The 9,949-nt window shown below is 68.3% G+C and overlaps 4 protein-coding genes across 4 annotated transcripts; 2 read left to right on the forward strand and 2 right to left on the reverse strand.

Annotated features, from left to right (window-relative positions):
* Nucleotides 1-124: 124 nt before the first annotated feature.
* FA09DRAFT_360342 (FKBP-like protein) lies at nt 125-1,684 on the reverse strand (the record flags this gene model as incomplete). The annotated part of the gene is made up of 5 exons (XM_025745220.1): nt 125-256; nt 319-528; nt 580-1,257; nt 1,359-1,612; nt 1,669-1,684. The coding sequence occupies 5 exons, from the start codon at nt 1,682-1,684 to the stop codon at nt 125-127; spliced, it is 1,290 nt and encodes a 429-aa protein (XP_025598918.1).
* A 228-nt stretch (nt 1,685-1,912) lies between these two features.
* On the forward strand, nt 1,913-4,044 carry FA09DRAFT_329688 (putative ARP3-actin related protein). The gene is made up of 11 exons (XM_025742279.1): nt 1,913-2,249; nt 2,314-2,368; nt 2,432-2,547; nt 2,682-2,885; nt 2,950-3,110; nt 3,164-3,263; nt 3,319-3,474; nt 3,530-3,705; nt 3,756-3,793; nt 3,852-3,890; nt 3,946-4,044. The coding sequence occupies exons 1-11, from the start codon at nt 2,034-2,036 to the stop codon at nt 3,996-3,998; spliced, it is 1,314 nt and encodes a 437-aa protein (XP_025598919.1). The 5' UTR covers nt 1,913-2,033; the 3' UTR covers nt 3,999-4,044.
* On the reverse strand, nt 3,990-5,539 carry FA09DRAFT_329689 (hypothetical protein). The gene has a single exon (XM_025742280.1). The coding sequence runs from the start codon at nt 5,193-5,195 to the stop codon at nt 4,323-4,325; it is 873 nt and encodes a 290-aa protein (XP_025598920.1). The 5' UTR covers nt 5,196-5,539; the 3' UTR covers nt 3,990-4,322.
* Nucleotides 5,540-5,709: 170 nt separating this feature from the next.
* Nucleotides 5,710-9,781, forward strand: FA09DRAFT_329690 (hypothetical protein). Its single transcript, XM_025742281.1, has 2 exons — nt 5,710-9,547; nt 9,598-9,781. The coding sequence occupies exons 1-2, from the start codon at nt 6,187-6,189 to the stop codon at nt 9,690-9,692; spliced, it is 3,456 nt and encodes a 1,151-aa protein (XP_025598921.1). The 5' UTR covers nt 5,710-6,186; the 3' UTR covers nt 9,693-9,781.
* The last annotated feature ends 168 nt before the right edge of the window (nt 9,782-9,949 follow it).

Raw genomic sequence — 9,949 nt, forward strand, 5'->3', positions numbered from 1 at the left:
GACGTGTCACTCCCGTCACACGAGCAGGCCGGGACGCTCAATCACTCCTCGGCCGCCGAATCACGTCTCCGCTCTGTGAGCCGCACCATTATAATGCTGTCATTCACACGAGGGCCGCTCCGCTCTACTTCAGGTCCACCATCTTGATGTCAAAGACGAGCGTCGCGTTGCCCGGGATGGCGGGCGGTGCGCCGCTGCGCCCGTAGCCGCTCGCCGGCGGGATCGTCAGGCGGCGCTCGCCGCCGACCTGCATGCCCTGCGTGAAGAGAGACGGATCAGCCGCTGCACCGCCCGCCGGCTGCACACGCGGCTACTCACCTTGATGCCCTCGTCCCAGCCCTTGATCACCTCGCCGCGGCCGAGCTTGAAGCTGAACGGCTTGCCGCTGGTGTTGGCGTCGAACTGCTTGCCGCTCACAAGGCGGCCGATGTAGCGCATGCCGACGCGCTGGCCGGCCTTGGCGATCGGGCCCGTGCCGATCTTCTTGTCCTCGATCTCGACGCCAGACGGCAGCTTCTGCTTCTTGGACTGCGGCGTGTGTCAGCTCACGCGCGCAATGCCCGTCCGGGGCCGGCGCACCTTGGCCTCCTTGGCTGCGGCAGCCTTGGCCTTCTCGTCGGCGGCCTTCTTCTTGTCGGCGGCAGCCGCGGCCTTCTTCTCGGCAGCAGCAGCCTTCTTGTCCTGCGCGGGCTCGGCGACGGCAGGGCTGGCCGCCTCGCCAGACTCGGTGCGGAGCTTCTTGTTGAGGCGCTTGCGCTGGTTCTTGGACAGCGAGCTGATGTCCAGGCCCTCGGCAGCGGCGGCAGCAGCCAGCTCAGAGTCGCTGACATCGGCGGTGGAGGCCGTGGTCATCATCGAGGCGTCGGCGTCGACCTCGGCGATGCTGCGCTTCTTGCTCTTCGTCGGCGCAGCCTCGGCCTCCTCTGCACTCTCATCCTCCTCGCTCTCGTCCATGAGGTCTGCAATGTCGAGCTCGTCCTCGTCGAGCGATTCTTCCTCATCGCTTCCGGCGGCATCGACCTTGCCGCCAATGCGGCGCTTGAGGTCGGGCAGCGAGCCGACGGCATCGCTATCGATCTCCTCGTCCGACTCGTCGAACGAGCTGTAGCCCTCCTCGTCCGAATCCGGGTCGCTGTCGTAATCGTCGTCCGCAGATGTCGTGTAGCTGCCAATGAGGTCCACAGCGTTATCTCCAGTGACGGAGACTCCGATGAGCGCGTGTGCGGAGAAGTGCAGGTTCACCTGTGCCTGCTCGATCTGTGCGCCGATGTGGTGTCAGTACAGCGTTCCACAGCGCCGTGCCACGAAGCGCAGCGCGCCACAGCGTCGTGCCACGGCATTGCGCCAGGCGGGCTCACCTTGCCGGGGTGCAGGTGGCACACGGTGAGCACCTGCTCCTCGAAATCTCCCTCTCCCTCCTCCTCGTCCTCCTCCTCATCCTCCTCGTCCTCGCTGTCATCGGGCAGCTGCGGCAGCTGTGTGTGGTGCACCTTGACGACGGCGCGGGCGCTGCCCTTGACGCCGTCGGCAAAGGCGATGTTCGTAATGCAGAACGCGGAGAGCGCGTCGATGGGCACGACCTCGCCCGGCTCGATGCGCTGGCCAAAGAAGGCTGCAGAGGCGCTGGTGAGCATGCAGGCCGCCGCACCATGCCGCACGCGCACTCACCGATGGGCTCCGGCATGGTGTGTGATGGGGTGGGGGAGTGGAGGACAGGTGTCGCGCGAAGAACCAGCGCCGCAGAGACGCCGCCGGCCTCAAATTTCGCGGCGCCGTGCCGCGGCCCAAGTGCCGCGGCGCTGCACGTGACATTTCCCAGGCGCCCAGCCCGCCGCTGGCGCACGGCCCAGCCATCGCCGCCGAGCCGCGCCCGCCAACCCCGCGCCGCGCCGTGCGGCCTCTCGCATCCACTGCCCTCCACCATCCGCTCGCACCCCTCGCCCAGCGTCTCGCTCTCTGCGCAGCGACCAAGCCCGAGTCGGCTATCCCTTTGATACCGCTGCGGATCGACGCCCCTGCGGCCCTCTCTCACCATGTCGCGCTCAAACGTCATCGTGCTCGACAATGGCACGGGCTACACCAAGGCCGGCTGGGCAGGCAACTCCGAGCCGTCCTTCGTCTTCCCGACGGCCATCGCCACGCGCTCAACGGCAGCGGGCAGCGGCCCCTCGGCGGCCACGCGCACCACGGGTGCCTCCAAGGGTGCAGGCACGACGGGCAGCAACCTCGCGAGCAAGCGCGGCATCGAGGTGTGTCGCGGCGCGCGACAGCTGTGGACGATGCTTGGCTGACGCGCGGGCGCCGCATCCGCAGGATCTCGACTTTTTCATCGGCGACGAGGCCGTGGCGAACTCGAAGACCTACCAGCGTGAGTAGGGGCGGTGCAGGATGCATCCGCCGGAGCGCTGGCTGACATGCATCCGCACCGCAGTGGAGCAGCCCATCAAGCACGGCCTCGTCGAGAACTGGGACCTGATGGAGCGCTTCTGGGAGCAGTGCTTCTTCAAGTATCTGCGCGCCGAGCCGGAAGACCACTACTGCATGCTCGTGAGTGGGGCCTGTGCTTCGAGCGTTGGGTGCGAGCGCTGGGTGCGGCTCCCAGGCCGTCTCTGACTGCCTGCTCCGCATCGCACGTGGCCGTGTTCGCTGCTCGCGCCAGCCGCTGACGCGCTCGCCTGCAGACCGAGCCGCCGCTCAACCCGCCGGAGAACCGCGAGGCGACCGCCGAGATCATGTTCGAGTCGTTCAACGTCAAGGGCCTGTACATTGCCGTGCAGGCCGTGCTCGCGCTTGCGGCCAGCTGGAGCAGCAACAAGGTGACCGACCGCACGCTCACCGGCACGGTCATCGACTCGGGCGACGGTGTGACGCACGTCATTCCGGTGGTGCGTGCTGGCCACCGCCTTGCGACTGCGGCGCATGCTGATCGCCTCTGGCGCGCCTCCATAGGCCGAGGGCTACGTAATTGGCTCTGCCATCAAGCACATTCCCATTGCCGGCCGCGACATCACCTACTTTGTGCAGCAGCTGCTGCGCGAGCGCGGCGAGGCGGCAAACATCCCGCCGGAGGACTCGCGGCGCGTGGCGGAGAAGATCAAGGAGGACTACAGGTGCGTCGCGCGGCCGGCGCGTGTGGCCCGTCCTGACCCTGGCCGGCGCGCAGCTACGTCTGCCAGGACATCGTGCGCGAATTCAGGCGGTACGACGAGGACCCGCTCAAGTACTTTGAGCGCTTCGAGGGCGAGCACGCCGTCACGGGCCGCGTGAGTAGACACCCTGCGTGCCGGCACTGGCGCTGACGCCCCGCCTCGCGAGCAGAAGTACGGTGTCGACGTCGGCTACGAGCGCTTCCTCGCTCCCGAAATCTTCTTCAACCCGGAGATTGCCTCGTCGGACTTCCTCACGCCGCTGCCCGAGGTTGTCGACTCCGTGATCCAGCAGTCGCCGATCGACGTGCGCCGCGGCCTGTACAAGGTGAGTGCTCGGCGCAGTGGCTGGCTGCCCTCCCAGCTCACGCCCGTGCGCACAGAACATCGTGCTCTCGGGCGGCTCGACCATGTTTGCGCACTTCGGACAGCGGCTGAAGAAGGACCTGCGCACGATTGTGGACGGCCGCCTGGCGGCATCGGAGCTTGCCAGCGGCTCGCACATGCGCAGCTCCGGCATGGAGGTGAACGTCATCAGCCACAAGATGCAGCGCTACGCGTGAGTAGACTGGACCCGTGCGCGCGACTGCTGCTCACGCATCTCTACAGCGTCTGGTACGGTGGCTCGCTGCTCGGCAGCCTGCCTGGTGAGCACCGGCAAGGTGACTCGGCGCTGCTGATAGCTCACGCGCCGCTCTCGCCCAGACTTCCAGTCTGCATGCTTCTCCAAGCAGGACTACGAAGGTGAGCACGCTGTCACGCCGCACATGGCCGACACACGCTGACGGTGCACTCGCAGAGTACGGGCCGAGCATCGTGCGGCGCTTCTCGACGTTTGGCACCAACTCGTAGATTTCTCTCTGGCGCCGCGGCTCTCATCGGGCGCTTCAATACACTGCTTGCTTCTCGAAGCTGTTGGGTTGTGCAGGGCTGTGCACGGGGACGCGCTGTGTACGCATCGCCGATACTCCGAGCCTGAAGCTGACTCGAGGTCCAGCGCCCAGCGCTGCAGCGTCGCTGACCTCGCGCTGCGGCGCGGAGCCGCACATTCGACGCGCTGATGACTGGAGCCGTGGCTGCGGCTGGAGGACCACGTCTCGCATGCCGCGTGCTCGTCGAGCAATCGTGTTGTGGCACGGTGTGTGTCGGGATGCGCCGGCAGGTAGTTGCGGCGCTTTAAGGCACACCGATGTCGATCTTGGCTTGCCGCCGGGCCGCGGACAGCTCTTGCTCTGCCTCGGCACAGGCAGCGCGCGCGGCTTGACCGAACTCCGCATCGTTCTCGGCGATGTACGCCTGGAACTCGTCGACCCACACCTCGGGCGCATAGCCGCGCAGGCGCAAGTCGTGCTCGATGATGCTGCGACTCTTGCGCGGCAGGCCGTCCCACGCCGCGCCTGCCGCACGGGCGAACACCGGCGAGAGATAGAAGAGCGCGTGCGAGAGCTCGTGCGGCAGCGCAGCCAGCGAGAGGACGGAGATCACGTACAGCGGCCGAGCCGGACCTTGTGCGGGCGAAGGTGACGCGCTGGCGTCTGCGGCTGGAGACACCGCTCCTGGCGCAACGTCATCGTCGCCGCCGGCACCCGCTCCAGACAATGAGTGAAGCGCACCGGCGCCGTCGAGATGGGCGAGCAGCTCATTCTCCTCGTCGTTGCAAAACGGCCGCCACCACTGCGGCTCGTCTGCTATCGCCTCGACGGTTCGCAGCGCCGCCAACCAGCGATGCACGGCGTCAAGCGGCAGGTTGAAGGCCTCGTAGTTGCGGCAGAGCCCACCGCGGAGCTCTTTGACGCCGGCGAGCGTCACGTACTCGTTGCGAGGGGCGCCTGCGCCCTCGTAGAAGGCCTCGAGGCGTGCGAGGGCGGCGTGCTGCGAGGCTGCCGTGCGGTAGCGCAGCGCGATGAGGGGCGCCGACGGGCCTGCGAGCGCATCGAGTGGAGTGAAACGAGGTACGTCTTCGGATGAAGGTGCTGCAGCTTCGGTGGCAGCGGCGCGTTTCTTGTGCGAGGCCGGGCCGGGTGCTCGCCGTGGGCGTCGTGAGGGCATTGTGCGTCAGGGCGCGTGGGCGAGCGAGCACCTGCGACGGCGTCACCCGGACATGAGGCCACCAGGCTGGCGACAAATTGCCTTGATATTCCGCGGGTGCGATAGTCAACGAGGATTCGTGCGTGTGAGTCCCTTGTGCGGCGCCGACGAGGCCAATCGAGTGTGGAACGGCGCGAGAGAGCACAAGCGCGTCTCAAGTGTGCAGGAGGACCTCGCGCTGTCGCTCGCGACTAAGATTGTGAAAGCCTGCTATTTTTGCTGCGAGGAGCGCTCAGCAGCGCCAGATCCACAGCTGTGTTCGCTGCGAGCTTCTCGTCTTTGCTGCGTCGCCTGGTCGATGGAAGAGAGGCGGAACGGCGAGGGACACCCGCTGCAGGAGCTCCAGCAAGCTGCTGGGTGCGCTGGGCGCGCGACTGCCTCGAACATTCCGCGGTGCCCAGCGCGCCGTGACGCAGCGCGAGCCGCCATGTTGCCTTACCGGGCGCCGGCTCGCACTAACGTCTCCACCTGCAGCATCGCAGACGCCAACGGCTGCGCCTGCCTCTGCTCTCTCGCTCCTCGCCCCGTCGCAAGGCGCTGCTGCAGGGCGACATGGACGCACGATTGCTAGCGCTGTACGCTCCACAGCGACGCCTCAAGCGTCAAGCACCGAGGCCGCGGCAGGGCGCCGCGCGCCCGGCTCGCTCGGCCAGCGACTGCGCGTATCCATGCTAGTCGACCGTTACCGGTTGCCTCATGATCTACACGCCGCCGGCATCCGCACCATCGCCCCGATGATCTCTGCGTCTCGCAACGGCAGCTCACTCCCGCCAGCGCCGCGGCAGCTGCACATCAGCGTGGACCGAGCCGCGATGGGCGCACGGCTTTCTCATCGTCAGGCCGGCCTTGCACGCTTCCCTCTACACCATCGCAGCTGCAAATTCCCTCTCGACGGACACCACACTTCTCGCTTGCCCTACTTGCACGCGCCTCTCCGACTACGCCGACCGCGATGCCGCATGCCGGCGCGCCGGCGTCCTACTTTCCTCTCCTCTCCTCGCGGCAGACCCTCGTCGATGACCTGCCGATCGGCGGCCTGGACGCCGGGGCCAGCCCGCTGCGCACAGAAGTCGCTCCTGCTGCGGGTGCCTCGCCAGCTGTCTCGGCTCTGCCAGCTCCCGTTCCAGCGCTCGCTGTCGGCGACCAGGGCATGGGGGGCATCGAGCCGTCTGCGGTAGCGTCGATGTCCGACCCACCTGCAGCCGAGACGAGCGCTGCTGCAGCAGACCCAGCGGTACCGGGAGCGCCCGCAGCGAAGTCAGATGGCGGCCACTTTCACATCCTCTATCTGGTGCCGCTCTTCGTCATCGTTGGCCTCTTGCTCTGCTTCGCGCTGGGCGGACGAGCGTGGAGCCGAGTGTGGCACACGCGCGAGGCCGCACACAAGCGCAAGCAGCGCAAGGACGAGCGCCGTGCGCGGCGCGAGCTGGAGCGGGAGCGCGCAGCGACTCGGCGACGCATGCGCGAGGCGTGGGCCCGCGATGGCTACGGCGACTTTCCAGGCGGAGCCAGTCCCATGCTCGGCTCGGACGACCACAGCGAGGACGAAAAGTTGGCGGGGCCGTTGCATGTGCTGCGTGCCAGTCTGGGGCACTTTGAGCGCGGCGACGCGCCGGCAGCGCGCCAGGCCGTCCGGGGCGGATGGCTCAGCAGCTCGCTCAAGCACCTGACGGGCTGGCAGGGCGTGTCTGTGCAGGACGACTTTGACTCTGCCGCGACCCGGAGTGGACCCACGGCGGGCCGGCACCAGGCGTCTGGCCTCTCGAGCGCAGCCGCGCCCACAGGGGAAGACGGCCAGCTCTACGCCGGTGGCGCCGCCACGCTGCTCAACTCGACGCGCTTCCGCGGCACATGGGAGCGCATCAAGAAGCACTTCACGAGCAACATCGGGTGGGGCTACAGCGGCAAGGCGCCGGGCATCTCCACCCGTCGCAGGATCGTCGCCCAGGCCGCGTCCGAGGACGAGACGCACTACTGGACGCGCATTCCATTTACGTCGATGGCGCCGCCGGTGCTGCCACACGTGCAGTCTGGCCTCCTGCTGCCTCCGCAGCTGCCGGGCACGCTCAGCGGGCGGCCAGCGCTGCGACCGAGCGACGGACCTCTGCCAGCCCGCGCACGCAACCGGTCGCGGTCGTTTAGCCCGCCAGCGCTGCGTGCCCCGCCGAACACGCTGCGCCAGATTGTCGCCTCGGTGGGCCGGGTGGGCAACCAGGTGTACGACGCAGTCAGCGGCCGGAAGCGCGGCGGCCGGGGCCAGCATCAGCGGCTGCGCACGGACGACGAGGAGGCGCTTGGCGACGACGCACCGCCCCTGCACGCGCCGCCCTTGCACACGCCGCCCCTGCACACGCACGCAAACGGGCGTCGCTGCTCGCTCGACGAGCCGCAGCATCTGCCAGCTGTGCAGAGCAACCGCACGCCGCCGCAGCCTGTCTCGGTCGCAGTGGACACGGCGCTGCCGGATGTTCCCAGTGCTGTGCGCCACTCGCCGACAAAGGCCAGCCAGCCGGCCTTTCGACCGGCGCCACTGCCGCGCTTCCACACGTCCATCTTTGACCGGACCGCATCGCCCGCCCCGGCGAGCCTCACGCGGGCCGAGACGCTTCCGGCGCTCCCCGTCTTTGACACGCCGATGAGCGTGAATGACGCCTCGGTGCAGCGCTTCGTCCTCACCGACGGAGAGCCAGATTCGCCTGTGATTGAGCGGTCGCGCTCCGTGCGGTCCGCAATGCCCAGCGGCGGGAATAACGAGCCTGCTGCGGCAGCGATAGACAGCGAAAGCGACGACGGGGCGCAAGCACGATCGCCTCAAGAGACTCGATCGCCGCGCGACCACTCGCTGCAACGCCTGCGCACGATTCAGTCGCAACGCCGCACGCCGACACGGCGCCGCGCACCGGCGCAGGGCAGCCCCGTCATCAGCCCCATTCAGCTGCGCGCGCCGAATCCGAGCTACGCCGACCTGCTCGACTTTGCTGCCGAGGCCGAGAACGATGCTGGCGACGAGGACGAGGAGGAGAGTGTGCCCGATGACGAGCCCCTGTCGCCGTGCACCCTCCCGAGGCTGGACAGCCGTGTGCTGGCGCGCAAGCGCACGCTCAAGCTGCAGGACCAGGCGGTGGAGCCGGCAGCCGAAGCGCGCGAGGAGCCCTTGCTGGAGGCTCCCGGCCACACACGCTGGCAGAGCGACTCTTCGACGGGCTCATACGACACGCGGCGCGGCAGCTCTTCGAGCGACGTGCCCTCCCTCGTCAGCTGCGGCAACAGCTCGTCGGAGGAGAGCTCGGGCGTGCCGTCCGACGCCGCGCCGATCGATACTGACACGCTGAGCCGTGCGCGAGGCGCTCTCCACCGCGCCGAGAGCTTCAAGAGCCTGCATGGCGCAGAGCTTGTCGGCGAGGACTTTCTCACCGCCCTCGCTGTGCTCGATGCGAGCCGGGTCGATCCTGCCATCGTGGAAGTGTCGCTCGTCGGCGCACCGGCCGTCCACGTCACGCCGCGCCGGGGCACGGTGCGCACGAGCAAGGTCGCGACCCCGCCCGTCAAGCAAAGCCACTCGGCGGTGCAGTCCCCGGCGACGCCTCAGGGGCGCGGCAAGCCTGCCGTGCACACCACGCCGACGCCGCAGTCGCCGGCCACGCCGCTCGGCCGCAGCAAGACGTGGACCAAGACTGGCGGGCGCTGGCAGTGCCTCGAAGACGCCGCAGCCAGTCAGCCGTCTACACCTACTGCGCCTGCGGTCGCCTCGCCTCTAATCGCCTCGCCCCGGCCGCTGCCCACGCCGCCGGTCTCGCGCGGCTCGCCTGTGCGCCGAGCGCAGGCATCGCCGCTCGTTGCGTCGCCGAGCTCGCCGGCCAGTCTTGCCGCGTGTCTGTCCAGCCCTCCGCGAACAGCGGTGCGGCAGCACAGCAACCTCTTTATGGCCTCACCGAGCCGCACTCGCGACACTCCGAGGCTGGCACTGCAGGAGGGCCGCACGGCGTCGAGTCTCGTCGATGCGGCCGACGACGCCCCGGATTCCGTGGCTTCGCCCAGCGTCGGCCTTGCCTCGCCCAAGCGGCGCGCCGCCGTCGCGCGTCGCCCGCCGAAGCGGTACCAGGCGGCGCTTGCCAGCGGCGATGGATCCGAGCGATCGGAGTCGCTAGTGCGCACCCGCAGCCTTGGCGCGTCGTCCGTCGCCAGCTCTTGCGCCTCTCCCGTGCCGGGCCGATCGCGAGCAGGCAGCGAGGCCGGCAGCCAGTCCGGCGCGCGCCTCGGCACGCCGCGCGAGCGCGAGGAGCGCCGTGTGGCTGCGATGAGTGCCGTGAACAGTGAGTGCCGTGAAGATGTGCTGCGGACGGAGCTGACGCCGCGCCACCAGGCATCATCGCCGAAGGGCTCGCGCAGCGGCAGCAGAGCCCGTCGTCGCCGGCGTACCGCGCCTCGCCGGCCCCGTTTCGTCTCGCACCTGTATGACGCCCATCTTATGTTCCGGCTCTGTCAGCGCGCACCTGCGTGCCGAGCCACGACTCATGACCCCGCAATGTCACTCTGTGATGCACGCGAAGCACATGAGCAGCAAGCGCGCCAAATATCGAGAGGAGGAAGAGTTAATGCGGTGCCGAGCACCGCTGGAGCTAGGGTTAGGGTTAGGGTTAGGGTTAGGGTTAGGGTTAGGGTTAGGGTTAGGGTTAGGGTTAGGGTTAGGGTTAGGGTTAGGGTTAGGGTTAGGG

The sequence above is a fragment of the Tilletiopsis washingtonensis genome, assembly GCF_003144115.1.
Source record: "Tilletiopsis washingtonensis strain MCA 4186 unplaced genomic scaffold FA09scaffold_9, whole genome shotgun sequence".
NCBI lineage: Eukaryota > Fungi > Basidiomycota > Exobasidiomycetes > Entylomatales > Tilletiopsis > Tilletiopsis washingtonensis.